Source organism: Cupressus sempervirens, chromosome 1 (assembly GCF_028749045.1).
Source record: "Cupressus sempervirens isolate cs-2001-9-10 chromosome 1, ASM2874904v1, whole genome shotgun sequence".
Taxonomy (NCBI): domain Eukaryota; kingdom Viridiplantae; phylum Streptophyta; class Pinopsida; order Cupressales; family Cupressaceae; genus Cupressus; species Cupressus sempervirens.
The window spans coordinates 259,908,417-259,925,942 of NC_143118.1; the positions used below are offsets into that span (position 1 = coordinate 259,908,417).

A 17,526-nucleotide genomic window follows, 5' to 3' on the forward strand; every position below is an offset into this window, starting at 1 on the left:
CGATGACTGTTGAAGCAGAGTTAACTGCCTGTATTATGTTTGACTGAAAGACCGCGGGTTATAGAAATGAAATGAATTAAATGCGAAAATTATGTAACAATATGTCTGCCAGCCATCATACCAGCTCCAATTTATGAGCCTCACAGAATCAACACGTTCAACATGAAGAAAACCAACCAATTGTCGTTGCAATGCAATTTCATGATAACCGACATCATCAATGGGAAAAACTGAGTGTCTGAGTCCAATGTGCATTGCTCATTGGAAAGGATAAACCCATCCACAAAACACAAAGCAGCACAGATGTCAGGTTATGCACATATGAAGTCTATACTACATTCTGCACTCAAGCTTAGAAGTTTATATCAGTGGCATGATGGATTCATTGAGATCACAACACAAAGATGTTCGTGGATGCATATGAACTGTTTGTCAAAATACCTAGATTCATCAAACACATGGGTTCACACGGAGGAAACCGCAAAGTATTTGACCAAATATTTATTGTCATGGCGCCAAACACAACTTCATAGAGTGCTGCCAAGGAAGCGGAGACTCAGAATGGAATTCAACCTACAGTGATGCTCGAGCACTTCCAAATAAGGAACCCGTGCCCATGAAGTTCCTGACCATGTTGACAATTTGTTCGATGAAAACACCTAACCGATATATAAAGGCACAAACATAACACGTGGATGTCCGTGGACCATCTGATAGAATGCAGATGGGATAATGAGCCAAATATAATGATGATAAAACCCACGACAAGCATATCTCTCAAGCGATTTATATCATCAATCAGATATTTCGAGGCTTTTCTTCAAAGGCAGAATCCTCATCATCAGTTGAACCCACAAAGTCGATCGTCACCCTGATGAATCGAGCACATTACATGGGTGAGTACAAGGATGAAAATAATGAAGTGTAAGGAGCGCAAGTGAAATGTTTGACAAGATGGAGGCCCTCCATCCTGAAACAAAGAAAGACTCCATTTGGGTTATTCAGGAGAGATAAAATAAGAGAGAAACATGGAAAGATCACTAATTGACATTTGTCAATTAGTTAATATATCTGTCCAATTTAGATGCACACAAATGGGAGTGTTGAAACATTGATTAAAAATCCTTGGAAGCTATTTCATATATTTCAACATCATTAGATTGAGGGCTCTCATGGAATAATTTTCAAAGGTTGTCAATTAATGTAAACTTGTAATAAGGTTTTTTTTTTAAAGGTAAATAGATAAAGGAAGAATGATAAATTTCTTGAGGATGTGAATAGATGGGGATATTCAAAAAGTAGTTTCAAGAATTGGTTATTATAACCGGAAACATTAGTGAAGAAGGCATAAATAGGAAGGTAAAAGATGGAAGAAGGGTTCCACTTTTCTATAGATAGGGTTAAAACATGATAGGGGAGTCTTTTTTTTCTATTTTCTTATCTTACCAAATCGTATATTGGGAGGGGAAAGGAATGGAAAGATAAATAGTAGTCCTTGTTGCTTGTGTTTTTATGAATAATGAAATTGTTCATGATTTTCTAAGATATGTTTATTTTTGAAATGAAATGATATCTTGAAAGATACTGAGACTGTATGTTCTGTTCTTCATTTCATGGTTATGGTGTGAATCATGGAGTATTTCAACATCTTTATTTCCTTGTGCGTTGATTTTGTTCAAGATCCACAAGTGTATCGTTATTTTGTATTCGTGGACTCTTTTATGCTCTTAACTCATAATAGAGTAAAGGATTGTACGTCTTTACCTTGGCTATGAGGTGTTTACGTGAAGTCGCTAATGGTTATTCGCCTCCTATCCAAGAACAGTGAGGGCAGCCTTCACTTTCAAGTTAAAAGCATTTCTTAATTTCATTCTTTGTATATCTAAATTGAGGGGTTGTACCTTGTAAAATTCAGAGGACACTTGCACAATCCAATAGCAAAATGACCCAACTGTTGGAAACTGTTTAAATAAGGTATTTCTCATGAAGCATTTATTTAATATGAAAATGGCAGAAGGTGGATTTGTTGTAAATCATTTAAATGAGTCTAATACTATTACTAGTCAGTTATCTTCTGTGGGTATTAATTTTGATGAAGAAATTAGGGCTCTCTTAATTTTGTGTTCTTTGCCTAAAAGCTGGAATGGCCTAGTAATGGTTGTGAGTAATTTTCCTTTTGGACCTAATACCCTAAAATATGATGATGTGATTGGTGTTATTTTGAGTGAAGAAACTTGTAGGAAATCTTTTGGTGGATCTACATTAGGAAGTGCTTTAAATGCACAAAGTAGAGGAAAAATGACTGAGAGACAAAATAATTCTAGAAATTGTGGAAAGTTCAAAGGGAAGGAGGTTTCAATCTAGAGGACCGAGAGATTGCTAGTACTGTGGTAAAACAAGTTATAAGAAGAAAGATAGTTGGACTCAAAAGAACAATGAAAGAGATAAACTAGAACGAAACAAGGAGACAAATATGGTAAGTAAAAAATCTGAAGCGGATGCTTTGCTTCTATGTTGACAAAGTGTTGATGATTCATGGGTTTTAGATTGTGGTGCTTCATTTCATGCTACACCTCATAGTGGTTATTTCATTGATTATGTCCAAGGGGATTTTGGGCTTGTTAATTTGGGGGATAATGAACCCTATCAAATTGTTGGAAAGGAAAAAGTTAAGATTAAGTTATAGATTAGGAATCATTGGCTACTACATGAGGTAAGACATGTTCTAAGGTTGAGTAGGAATTTAATTTCAGCAAGGCAACTAGGTGATGAGGGTTGTGTAGTTACTTCTAATGATAAAAATTGGAAGGTTTCAAAAGGTTCACTTGTAGTAGTAAAAGGTGGTAAAGTAGGCACCTTATATCTTTGTATAGGTCATATTGTTCCTTCTACTTTGGTTGTTTAAGATAAAAATGAATGTTCAGTAACAGTTACTGTAGTTGAGCAGAGAGAACAAATATCTATTATAGATTATGATACAGTGTTGTGGTACAATAGACTTGGGCACATGAGTGAGAAAAGAATGAGAATACTTCATTTAAAGAAAGTTTTACAAGGTCTGAAATGTGTTAATATGGATTTTTGTGAAAGTTGTGTGTATGGAAAACAAAAGAGAATGAGTTTTGTGAAGGCTGCGAAGGAAAAGAAAAGTGAGAGATTAAAGCTTGTGCATATAGATGTATGGGGACCATCTTAGGTATATTCCTTTGGTGGCTCTCATTATTATGTTACATTTATTGATGATGCAACTAGAAAAGTATGGGTTTATTTTTTTAGACAAAAATATGATGTATTTCAAACTTTTAAGAAATGAAAATGCTTAGTTGAAAATGAGACTAGAAAGAAATTAAAATGTCTCAGATATGGTAATGGTGGTGAGTATTGCAGTCATGAATTTGAAGATTATTGCTCCACTAATGGTATTTGTAGGTAGGAAACTATTCCAACGACTCCATAAGAAAATGGAGTGGTTGAACGCATGAACATGACTATAATGGAGCGTGCAAGAAGCACGAGGTTGCATGCTAGGTTGCCCTTAAACATGTGGGAAGAGGCTATCAATACTATTGTATATTTGATTAATAGAGGTCCCTCTACTCCCTTGGGTTGAGGTATTCTAGAGGAAGCATGGACTGGTAAGAAGGTGAGTTATTATTTTCTCATAACCTTTGGTTGCGAAGCATTTGCACATGTTGATTTTGAAAATAGAACCAAGCTAGAAGCTAAGTCAAAGAAATGTGTATTTGTTGGATATGACATTAATGAATTTAATTATACACTTTGGGATTTTGAAAATCATAAAATTGTAAGAAGTAGGGATGTCATATTAAATGACAAAGTATTGTACAAAGATCTATTGCAACAACATGAGAATAAAGAAAATGATTATGTGGTGCTGGATGATACTCCAAAAGCTAATGTTCTAGCAATTCCTCATGATATGCAACAACCACAACAACAAATACCACACACCCTAGTGAATGTTAGATAGTTAACAAGGATAAGTAGACCTCCAAAAATATTTTCTCCTTCTTTGTATTCTATTTTAGTTACTGATGCTAGTGAAGCTAAATGTTAAGATGAAGCTATGTAGGTGGATACAAAGACTCAGTGGGGGTTTGCAATGAAAGACAAAATGGACATTTTGCTGAAAAATAAGATATGAAATTTATTCAAGTTGCTTGTAGGTAAAAAGGCTTTACGAAATAAATAGGTTTATAGGTTGAAAGAAAAGGATGGGGGTAAGAAACAATTTAAAGCCAGGTTAGTTGTAAAAGGATTTGCATAGAAAAAGGGCATTGATTTTGATGAGTTATTTTCTCCTGTTGTTAAAATGACTTCTATTCACATTGTTCTAAGTATTGTGGCTACTGAAGATTTGCATTTGGAGTAGCTTGATGCTAAAACAACCTTCCTTCATGGTTATTTGGATGAATAGATATATATGGAATAGCCATATGGATTTGAGGTCAAAGGTAAGGAGAACCTAGTGTCCAGATTGAAGAAAAGTATATATGGCTTGAAGCAAGCACCTCGGCAATGGTATCTGAAATTTGACAGGTTTATGCATGAGCATGCATATAGTAGGTGTCATTTAGATCATTGTGTTTATTTTAAGTGGGTGGATGATGATAACTACATTATTTTATGTTTATATGTTGATGATATGCTTGTAGCTAGGTCTAACATGGATCATATTAAGGAGATGAAATGCTAGATAGTACATGCATTTGTTATGAAGGATTTGGGGGTAGCAAAAAAAATCCTTGGTATGAAGATTTGTAGAGATAGGAAGAACATGAAATTGATATTATCTCGAGTTGATTATATTGAGAAGGGGTTGCAGCATTCCCCTATGGAGAATGCTAAAGCTAACAACACACCTTTACCTAGTCATTTAAAGTTTACTAAGTAGATATGTACCAAGACACAAGAAGAGTAGGATAAGATGTCCAAGGTACCTTATGCTTTAACTATAGGAAGTTTGATGTATGCTATGGTATGTACAAGGCTAGATATTTCACATGTAGTGGAGTTGTTAATAGGTATATGAGTCATCTAGGAATTGAGCATTGGAATGCAGTTAAACGGATTGTCAAATATTTGAGAGGAACATCTAGTAAGTGTTTACATTTTGGGGGCTCTACTACTAATTTATAGGGATATGCTAACTTAGATTTGGCAAGGGATATTGATACCAGGAAGAGTACTATAGGTTATGTATTTACTATTGGTGGGGCAACCGTGAGTTAGGTTTCTAGGTTATAGAAGGTTAATGCTTTATCCACTATAGAGGCAGAGTACATTGCTGCTGCAGAGGCAACCAAGGAGATGATATGGCTTCAGTTCTTCCTAGGAGAATTTGGACACCCTCAAAAGGATAATTATTTGTTTACAGATAGTCAGAGTGTCATTCATCTTGCGAAGAATTCAACTCTACATTCAAAGACAAAACACATAAAGTTGTGGTACCATTTCATTCGGTTAGTTTTGGGTATTGGACAATTAAAGCTAGAGAAGATACATAAAAATGAAAATCCAATAGATATGTTTACAAAGATAGTGACAAGGGAGAAGCTGAACTCCTCTTCAACTTCAGTCGGTCTTTTCAATTAAGCAGGATAAAAGAACAACAGAGTCTAGGGTGGTTTGATATTCTAGTGGTAGCTATAGGTTTAGTAGTGTTATGATCAGTCTCCAAGTGGGAGGTCATTATGGAGCTTGATTAGTCTCCAAGTGGGAGATAATAGTGATGTGAAGTCTAATTAGACTCAGAGGTTTATTTGGCATGGTTTTCCACTAGATTATTTCTACTGGGGTTTGGGGGCAGTGCCCCCAAGAAAGGGTCAAGGGGCATCACCCTTGTGAGATCTTGGGGCATTACCAATAACATAGACAATTACATTGCCAATTTTACCATTGTTTAGTTTTTTCAATGCTATTAAAAAGTATATGCCTCACTAACATTGCCTCTCAGTTAGCAATCTTCATTAAAATATAATAATTAAAAAATATATGTAGTCAAGATTTTTTTTTCACATAACTCAAATACATTAGTGGTTCTTACATTTTGATTCTTCTTTTAGAAAATCAATATGTACCCCTTTGTATTGGGTAACTAGAAATCTTAATTACTATATCTATATTTCCATATAGAGGTCACAAATTACTTTTATTGCTACCTCTATAAATATTAGCATGTAGTTTTCATCTACAATAAGGGCCCTGAAAAATTATGACATACTATAAAAAAATATTGATGAGAAAAAAATGGAAGAGTTTGCATGAAGAAATTTTGAAGCCCTAGCATGGTGGAAGAAAAACTCCAAATAGATATCTCACCAAAACCAATTCCCCTTCTATTGCTTGAGCTACCAACAATAAACACTTTTGGTCTTGTAAATTTTAGTTTGACTAAAATGTGGGTGAAGATTGTATAAGTTATTAAATAGGACGGAAATAGTGCCATTGTGTGAGCTTCCAAAAGGATGATTTTTTTGGCCAAGGGAAGGATTTATGAGCTTCAAAGAAGACTTGCACACAAATTGACTCATTACTCAACACAAACTTTACAATTAGCAATGATGTAATCATATATCTACTCCAATGATAGATTGAATAAAAATTATTTTGAAATACCCAATGTTAAGCCAAAATGTGATTATCTATATATTCTCTTTTTATTAGAAAGAATAAATTTGAAAATTTTTGATATAGAAAAATAATAATAATAAAAATTAAAAAAACTCCTCTATTCTTGAGTTACTATGTCCCCTCCCACTCCTCTTAACTCACGAATATCTTGATGGCCAATTCAAGTTTACATGTTTATTTGCCTTGATACATTATTTAAAATAACTTATATATAGCATGATACATAAGAATAATAGCCCTATATGAGATACATGATTAATGTAAACAACAAATATAATTAAAAAAATTCTATAATAGACACAAATATGTTCAAATTTGCACTTTTTTTCTTTCAAATTCTATAAATTTATTTCAAGAGAAATTAGAGGATAAAATCCAATTATCTCTATTTTAATTTATATAATAGAGGCTCTACCTTGATCTTTAATTGAAAGAAAATTTAAAGTACTCTCAATACACTGTAATAACATTAAGACTCCAAAAATATGATATAGATTTATGTAAAATCTACACATATCTTCAAATAAATTACATAAACCCTATTATAAAATATACATTGAAACTAGAACATAGACACTTAGAACAAGTTGAAGCATATCACTAGTGTTGCTATAAAAAGCAATACACTGATATGAAATAGTCTAAATAAGGAACAATAGTAGGGAATATTATTCACTAAAACAACCTAGGGATTTTCTATGGTCTATCACTTGATTAAAGAAAATATATTGATCTTTTACACTTGAAAGTGTAATCGATAACCATAAAATCCCACAATTTATAAATTTACAATATTATGGGATCAATGAGAATTTTTTTGACATGATTCCTCATATCTTTATTACAAATGCTAAATCCATCTCTCTCTTTGTAGAAAAGTTGAAAGCACCTTGACATGTCATAGGCAAAATCCATGATGCACACTGGAATCTTATCATGCTTTAAATACTCCAAGTTTAACTCTTTCAGATGTTCATCTAACATAAAATAAATAGACTTTAATGCGTCTTCCTCGCTAGATTCTGGATGATCTCTCATATAACATGCTATGGATGAAGCAACTTCTCCTCGAGCTGCCTCAGTCTAAGAAATAAGTTCAAGTTTAGTTCTTAGAATGAATGTAAGAACTATATTTTATAAAATAAAAAAATTTAATTTTGTCATATTTCTATTTTTCAAATTATAAGATTTTGATTAATACATTATTAAACATACCTTGAATGTTCTACTGTCACCTCTAAATCTAAGTGTCAATCCCAAAAGATCATTGAACCTTGATGGATAGTTAATTTTTTGAAGGTCAACTTCTGAAATGATGTCTACTGTTAATAGTGCTTGCAATGTAGCAATACGAGAGGCTGAACTCTCTATTCCATTTTTTAAATATGTATTTAAATTTGGTATATGCCCAGTAGCAAGCCACTTAGCTTCTTGCAACATAGAATCTAAATAGTCATCCCACTGCAATTCAATCATAAAAATTAATTTTAATAATTTAAGTTGATTTGCATAATGAATTCTAAGTCAATTATTTAAAGATAATGATTTTAAGAAAAATGTACACTCTTTTAAATGAACTTTTAAACTCTTCATTGACATATTCTTTAATCTACTATAAAAAAAAGTGCAAATTGAAATAAATGCAAAATGCATTGTGAAATATACATAATACATATATAAGAAAAGAGTGTATGTCACAAATAGATGAATGAAATAAATCAAGAATAGAAATATAATCTTTGAATGAGAATATAATATTATTTTAAAAATAAATTTCTAATAGATCAATTTCAATAATATTTAATGTCTAAAATAATATTTATTTATACTGCATTTCGGGCATGGTGGATGGTGTCTCTGCCTTGAATCTTCTCTCCCTCTTGTACACTTTCATTAATTGCATCATAAAGTGCATGGTATGCAATTTTCATATATTCTAGAAGGTGATCTATAGGAGGGGAATCCCACCTAAAGCATATTTCAACATTATGTACATATTAATAATATATTATTTAAAAAGATTGAACTTAAAGAGCTCGCAAATGAATACTTGCCTCCTAACAGCGTTAGTAAAAATTTCAAGTTCTTCAAGGGTACCATAGGTATCATAAAAATCATCGATAATCGTTGCAAGGGTAGAAAATTTTGCCAAGGCAATTCTAAAAGCTGAATGTTTAGGTTCTCCAATAATTGCACATCCTGAAAATATATATTCCACTGGTCTATGACGACAAGACTCCAATTGACATAATTTTGTATCCTTCCACCATCTAAACATGACAAACACAATTAAAATTTTCATATAAAATATAAAGAGAGGATATTACATCAATTCCATTGAAAGATAAAAGTTAAAATTGTAATATCTCAAAAAATTAGAAAATAAATTAATTTTACAATTTCATAGTCATTATTTTATAGATAGAATTTATATTTATATTAAAATACTCAAAATCAAGAGGAAAGATTCAAAGAACATTACATTACTAAAATGATTAAGTACTTCAAATTTTAAAAATATTTAAGATATCTTTCAGTCAACTCACCTATAGATCATTTGAACTTCTGGTCGATATGAGGATTGCATAATATTGAAATCCAATTTAGCTAAATACAAAATCTTCTGATTATCCATGCTCCTGATAATTGGTCAAAGAAAAAACCTCTAAGAATTTTAATCATTAAAATTTACCTAATGAAACAAATATAATTCCAAATTAAAATATTTTAATTACTTGAGCCATAAACTGTTTTCTCCATATATGTTCATATAATTCCTTGCTTCCAATCTTGGCAAATTGCTGACCCAACCATACTCTAAATTGTGTGATATCTGCACATGATAGATTTTGTTTTAATGTGTTGCTATATTTCCTACAATCTAAACGGACATCAAAATACCATAAAACATATAAGCTTATTTTTGTAAACATACAAACATGATTACTACCTCTTGTAGAAGATTGGCACTAGAAGTGGGAGCCTCTTGCAAGATTTGATTCAAATACAGTGTAGAAAAGGCTTTAGCTTCATCCATTATTGTCTCCTTCGGGAAGGCAATAAATGAAACTTGAAACAAATTCAATATACTCTTAATCTCCTCCTCTGATTGAGTCGTGCAATACAAGAACTTTCCATCTTTTTCTTTGAACTTTTCTAACACATCTGCCAAATTTGCATCATCCAAGATGACATATATACTTAGAATCAAAAGTAAATGTAAACAGTAAAGTTGTATTCTGGTGTGGAAATAAAGTCTTATAGTTTCAATCACAAACGCAAATAGTTTCATATAATGAAGCCTATCAGACCTGCAGAAACGGGATATCTGTGGAGTCGAAGGATTCGGAGTCCCAAAGCTGCAGTATTCAAATCTTTACTCATGTTGTTCCAAAATCTGCAACTCAATTAACTTTCATTCACATATCATACAAATAAACATTGATATTAAGAAGAAAATTTTAATTTACTAAATGTTTATTGTTTTAGTTTAAAAATCAAGCTTTAATATGTGATGTTTAAATCATTCAAGTGTAATATTCACAATACCTGTCAACATAATCAAGTGCTTCTGCTATTTCTGTTCGAAAATGGCGCCCGATACCAAGACGTTCAACTTTATCCACCATTTCAAAGCGTTTCAAGATATTTTGTGAAGAAGAATCAGCAGCACCCAGTGCATTGAACATGTTTTTGACCTCCCCAACAAGTTTATCAGCACGCTCACGATATTCAGGAGCCTGAAAAATTACATACAAAACAAATAGATAAATTACATTGTAATTCATATTATCATCCTAAAAAAGAAATGGAATAACAAAGCAGAGGATAATGGGATGGCAGAAGGTTACATCATAAGGCAGTTTTGGGAGAGATTGTATAAAATCATCATCCCACAAGTTGCCATGATGATTTCCTGTCCTCCTAGTGACATTTTCAACACTAGCGGTAGCCATGGCTTTATTCGTTATCTTTTCACTCCACATCAGACATTTTCTACCTAATGTTGGGAATGGCTTGGGAGAAAGCTTAAAGAGATGGGTTGGCTTAGATTTCAAACAGAAGCTCAAACCAGAGGAAGAGACAGACATGAGAGCCATTGCTAAGGGGTATATTCTTGCAGGGTATTTCTTAGCCTTTTATAGACAAAAATATATGATGAATTTTACTTTTTGTGAGAGGTGAATAAGAGCGAACGGCATTTACAACGTTCACAACATGTTTATGCTAAAATATTGGAAAGAGACGTCCACTATATATTTAGGTAGAGTTTTAAGAATTACGTAGAGTTCTAATATATTTAGGTAGAGTTTTAAGAATTAAAATTGAAGAAAAGTTGCACTGTTAAGCGCAACACACTCAAAAACGTGAAAAGACAGTCGGCCACAAGAGGCCAATTTTTATGCCAATTTTTCTGCGCATTGATTTGACTTGACAAGACTTGCATGGAATTCACTCTACTTTGATTAGACACAATTTTGAGTCATCAAGTTCTTTGAAATATTTTAGTAATCAATCACATGGTAGAGGTATGACGGCCCAATAATTGAACACAATTTTGTCATATGAATTGCATTTCCATCTATATAATCAGTGAGGAGGCCGAAATTTCCATCTATATAATCAGTGAGGTGGCTTAAATTCCAATACTATGGGTAATTTTTGATGGAAAATTATTTAGATATATATAAAATATGGTTTAGTTTGTTGGATAGTCACAAGTTAAATAATTTTCAAACTTGTTAATTAAATAATTTCAAGTTGGAAATATTTTAATTGTTGGATAGTCATATATTTCTAATTAGTTTGTTGGATAGTCACAAAAAATTGTCTTTTCAAGCTGTTCTTTTGATGTCTATATAGATATATCTCTTAAATCACCCTTAAGATTCTATGTGAATAACCACATGGTAATGATTGCATTAAAAAAATACAATGTGAGGACTAGGAAAATAAACACATGCCTTGCTTGCATGCATGCATGCTTACTAATGGTGTCAAGTGTTTTTAGGAGGGGATAGGGGGAGGATCTTATAACAGATCAACATCGGCTAGGGTGCAACATATTTGCAAGGGTCAGATGTCATGTTCATACACATTGATATGGCCATTGCTATGTGTTGAATCTATCAAATCACATTCATACACCTTGCTACTTTCAGTAAAATGAATTAATTTCTATTGTACAAAATGGAAGACTTGCATTATTTTGGAGATTAACATAATTTAAATTTAACATGTTCTTTTCCCTTATAATTTATATTTTTTTTGTATGTAATTTTTGAACATTTAACTGCAATTAATAAGTTGTTAATATCAACATAGATTATTTTGGAAGTTATAATTCTAATAACTTAATATTATATTTTAGTTATTTAAATAACTTTTTAAAAAAATTGCTATATATATTTTTTAACTTTAAATGTGATAACCTTGATATTATCCAAAGTTGTAAATTAAATAATTAAAAAATAAAATAAATAAATGTGAACTAATTTTTAAATAAGTACCTTTATAGAATAATATAGAATAATTACAATGTAAAATTATATTTTTATTTCACATATTAAAATCAAATAAATTTATAAATTTAGATTAGTTTTGCAGCCTTCAAATAGAATGAATTACATCTTATAAAGGAAAACAGTTTTTTTTTTTTCAAATATTATTTTAGAAAAATGTCAACAAGTTAGAGCCATCTATGTTGGAAGAGAACATGATTTCAACTGTGAGAGCATTCCCGTCTGTAGAGGCAAAGTAGCCACGAACATCATGTTTGCCCAGTCTAAATCTTGGTCATCAGTGGCAATAATTCTCTTCATCCTTTCAATCAGAGACAAATGAATTTTATGGTTCACAGTCTATCATGGAAACATGTAAAAAAATGTTGATACAAATATTACAATCTTCACACACATGCACTTCCTATTGAAAATTTACTTGTCGTATACATTTTCTACATTATAATCATCATCCAACTTTTAAAAATAATGGTTGATTTTTCAAAAAAAAAAAGAAATAGAAGGTGATAGTGATAGAATTATTTTTTTTTGCTTTAGAGTAGAAAATCAACAATTACTACACTTTACAATTAGTTTTACGAGAATGCTTAAATTCTTCTAATAATAAATTAAATTTAAATCTATGCTCAATAAATTTCCTAATAATAGAGAAAGTTCTCTTTAATTAGTATATTTGACACATATGAAACATATCATGCAATGAGTGTAAGAAAGGAGAAGCATGTAGCAATGAAGTAGAGGAAAAATGATAAGCATATGTCATTGTTAAAATACTTCTTAACATATATCATATGAATTTAAAACTAAGCATCCAATAGAACTATCTTTTGTTAAAAAGAATGGTAATTTTATATTTTCCTGAAATCATTGTAATTGGACTAAAAAAAGATAACTATTATTAATTATTTTATTTTAATTAAATAAAGGAAAAGAAAACCTTAAAAAATAAGAATGCTTTTAATGAAAGTGAGTTTAAATTTTGTAACCACAAACTAAAACTTCAAATTAGATGTCAAATAATAATATTTTGAACAAGATATCACACGTTGTAAAAAAGTGCCACATAGTGGCTTAGTACTTGCCTTTAGCTTTTATATTAAAAGAGGGGTAAAAAATTTATTGAATACCATAGAAAACAAAACAACAGAAGAAATAAAGAGCACTAAAGAGCTTTATCCTAGTCCACAAGTTGAGCTAGCTTTAGGGATAAATCAAGGGGAAGCATCCTATGATCAATAATTTTCCAATCTAGCACATGCTCGGAGGCCCATTTAGCCAAGCAATCAGCCACACCATTCCACTCACAAGGGATATGCATAAAAGACATAGAATCTAGAGAATTGCATAACTGAGTGATATGTTAAATTTCTAGAGCCAAATGCCAATCCAAATCTACAAGGTTTTGTCTATTCAATAAATTCGCAACCACCTATGAGCCAATCTTGTAGGTAGTTCTTCTCTAGCCATGTTGACAACACTGTTCCACTACAACCATGATAGAAAGGGCTTCCATGAGTTTATTTCTATAGTAACCCTTATAGATAGAAAACATAAACTGAACATCACTAGAACTATCACACCCAACTCCCCCAATACCAGTTGGTCTAGGATTTTCTCGAGAAGAGCCATTAGTGGTGATTTTAAGAACTCCATCCTGGGGAGGAGTCCAATGCCCCTCGCAATTAACATGCTGAGAGAACTGCCTAGCTCTATGCCCAGAGCGTTTGTGGGGGAGAGAGAGAGTGCCTCCCTAAAGAGGAAAGGAAAGATGTGAGTAAATACAACCATATTCAAGGTCCAAACCTCCACCAAAGTCACATTTAGCCAAGAGTGTTTCATGAAGAGAATTAGTAATTTTCCCCCATAGGTGCTTGATCCCCAACTACACATCATGAAAGATCCTCCAATTTCTCTCAAGCCAAACATGCCATAAAATAAGGGAAGGGCCAATTGTCCAAGCAACTTGAAGAAAAGAGGTCTTGGAAGGGGGGTGGCCTAGACAGTCCCAAAACTTAGACAAGGAGGAAACATGCCAGCATGCACATCCCCACAAACTCCACTAGAAGTGTCAAATCTATTTGACAAAGGGGCACTAGAAAACAAAAGTGAGAAACAATCTCTTCACTATTGTGGCATAAGACATAGATGGAAGGCCCCTAGGAGCCTCTCTTGTCGAGATTCTTCCAAGTAAGACAACAATTGTAAACTAGAATCTAGAGGAAAAAGTTACACTTAGGCCAAGAAAAGCTATTCCAAGCTTTCTTCCACCAAGAGACCTCCACCTTGCCAAATAGTTGCTTTGTTAGCACAAGGTACCCTGAATAAATAGAGTACTTGCTAGAAGAAGCACCTCCCCAAGCCAAAACATCATGTTCTTGTAGAGAGTTGCACTCCCTAGAAGCCAAGATCTAAGAAAGCTCTAGCTAATCCCCAAGACAGCCACCCAACGACCAATCAAAAGAATTCTTCCATCTGTAACCAACAACAAGGCCTAGGTTATGATCCTCCTTATAATGAGCCACCTTACTGCATCTAGCAGAAAGGAAAAACTCACAAAGAGGTTGTAAGTGTTGATGAGAGGAGAAGAGAGGAGGATGCTCATTCTAGGAATCACTCCAAAATTGAGCTTTGATGCCTCTATTATAGATCTAGAATAAACTTCTCTTCACTAGTTGAGCACCAATCTTGAGGGTATTCCACACCATAGAGCCTCTTCCCTCAAGAGGAAACTTGGAAACATCTAAAGGTTCAACACCAAGTAAATACTTGTGTGACAGGGTACAGGCCCAAAGTTGTGACTAACTGGAACACCAACACCAATAGAACTTGGAAGCAAGAGCTTGACTGCATAAGATAGTAGAATGAAGGCTGAGGCCTCCTTCCTTTTTTGGCCTACAAATGATATCTCAATTAATGAGGCTCCATTTAGTATTTTGCAAATTGTCGCTCCTAAGAAATTGGCGAGAAAGATCATCAAATTCCTTAAGAAAATATGTAGGGGCAGCTTGAACCATGCTTCTTTATATGGGAAGGGCCTGTATCACAAATTGTAGGAGAGTCACTTTTGTATCAGTAGAGAGCCAACTATGAGTGATTGAATTTTTTCCGAAGCTTGTCGAGAAAGCTTTACTAGAAAAGCTTGGGCTATCTTCCCACCACAATAGGGACCCCCAAGTAAGTTAGAGGGAGAGACTTAATTTGAAATCTTAGGATATTAGTATTCCTTCGCTAGATAGGCTTAGGAGTTTTGAAGAAAACAATAGAGGACTTGTGGTCATTGATTTTCTAACTAGAGGCAGCCAAATAAGTATCCAAGGTGAGCTGAAAGGCTTCAACTTCCTGAATCCAAACTATCCCAGCATGGGCCCTATCATCAACAAACTAGAGTTGGGAAAGAGTGGGAAGACCATTTCCCCATTGCCAGCCCTGAATCAGATTTTGGGAAACATGAGACTTGATAATTCTACCAAATCCCTTAGCCATAATGATAAACAAATAAGGAGAAAGGGGATCTCCCTAGCGAAGATCCCTAGAGGCCCCAAAAAACTCCGACGATTCACCATTAAGAAGGACCAAGAAGAAAGGAGTAGTAACACAACTCAAAACCCATCTAACCCATTCTTGACTGAAGCCAAAAGCCAGAAGAAATTTCTAAATGAAACCCCAATTGACTCTATCATAAGCCTTAGCCATATCAGGCTTGATGAACATGGCATGTTCTCTAGAAGTATGCATAGAGTGAATGGCTTCAAAAGCAATAACTAGCCCATCCAAAATTTGTTTTCCAACCACTAAACTCCCTTGTTCCTTAGAGATAACCATGGGAAGTCAAAATTTAAGCCTCTCTTCTAGGAGCTTAGTAATGATTTTATAGACCACATTACAAAGAGCAATGGGCCTAAAGAAGTCTAGCTAATTAGCCTCTTCCTTCCTTGAAATAAGGACTAGGAAAGTAGCATTCAAGGCACAGAGAATATCTTTGTTGGAATAGGACTCCTGAACCACATCCAAAAGGTCATGATTGATAATATCCCAAAATTCCTGGAAGAATTCAATATGGAAGCCATCAAGCCTCAAAGCTTTGCCCTTATGCAAGCTGAAGACCACCTCCTCCAAGTCAGACATACAAATCAACTACATAAGAGAGTCATTCATCTCCCAAGTCACAATAGAGGAAATATAGGACAAGATTATATTCTCCTCAATCTTTCTTGGAGGCAAGTCATTTGAAAAGAGAGTAGAGTGAAACTAAATAGCTTTCCTAGACACAGCTTGAGAGGAGGTTAGATGCATCCCATCATAAGTAACAAGAGAATAAATGTAACTCTTTTTACGTTGAGCCTACACAAATTTATGGAAAAATGTGGTGTTCTCGTCCCCTTCCTAAAGTTAGTCAACTCGAACCTTTTATTTCCAATAAATTTCTTCTCTAAGATCTCATTCTACTAAATCACTAGAGGCTTGGCTTTCCGCTATGCCAAGAGCTTCAGAAGAATCCAAATCCCGAATCAGCCTAGTAATGACATCAAGACTATCCTGAGTCCTCTTCGTCATAATGTGGAGATTACCAAAACAATTTGTGTTCCAATCCTTTAACTTCCTTTTGACATACTGTATTTTTTTAGAGAAGGAGAACATAGCAGTGCCATAGGCAGGGCCTCCCTATCTCCACTAGTGAGCCATTAAATCATGGAGAGAAGAGTCTTGAAGCCACATCAACTAGAACTTAAAGGGAGGCTTCTTGAGGACAACAACATAACTAGCAGTGAGCTTGATAGGCCAAAATTTCAAAAGAGAGAGAAAGAGAGCCACCATTCCAAAAGAAAGAAACTAGGAACCTATCCAAGTGTTTTGAGATGGAATCACCTCCAACCCTTCTATTTTTCCAAGTAAAGAGCCCATTAAAATGTTTGATATTAGAGAGATGTAAAAGATATATATTTTCCTAAAGAAGCTTAGAAGAAGAACCCAAGTGAGCCAACCCACCCTGCTTCTCCTCTAGATTGATGAGAGAGTTAAAATCCCCAACCATAATACAAGGCAAGAGTGGGTAATAGCTTCTAACATGCCTAATATGTTCCCAGAGCTTAATATTTCTAGGGAGATCAATAGGGGTATGCACATTAGTAACAAGAATTAGCTCTCTAGTTTCACCGAGAAGAGGCCACCATTGAGAGAGGTGAGTGGCAAGAGATCTAGTAGAGAGGCATAACTTTCCTAGGATCCCAACAAATGGCAAGACCACCAAAGCTCCCCAAAGCACCAACACACTGAAATTTCCCTAGAAATAAAATTTTAGGAGCACATCTAAACATGGAATTCACTAAAAGGTTGGTCTCCTAGATACAAT

The 17,526-nt window shown here is 33.7% G+C and overlaps 1 protein-coding gene across 1 annotated transcript; it reads right to left on the reverse strand.

Moving 5' to 3' along the window:
• Positions 1-8,477: 8,477 nt before the first annotated feature.
• LOC149577120 (alpha terpineol synthase, chloroplastic-like) lies at positions 8,478-10,754 on the reverse strand. Its single transcript, XM_089795768.1, has 8 exons — positions 10,506-10,754; positions 10,204-10,394; positions 9,966-10,051; positions 9,605-9,819; positions 9,390-9,487; positions 9,201-9,293; positions 8,709-8,924; positions 8,478-8,622 (listed from the first exon to the last, which is right to left on the reverse strand). Exons 1-8 carry the CDS (start codon positions 10,752-10,754, stop codon positions 8,478-8,480), a joined length of 1,293 nt encoding a protein of 430 aa, XP_089651894.1.
• Positions 10,755-17,526: the final 6,772 nt, after the last annotated feature.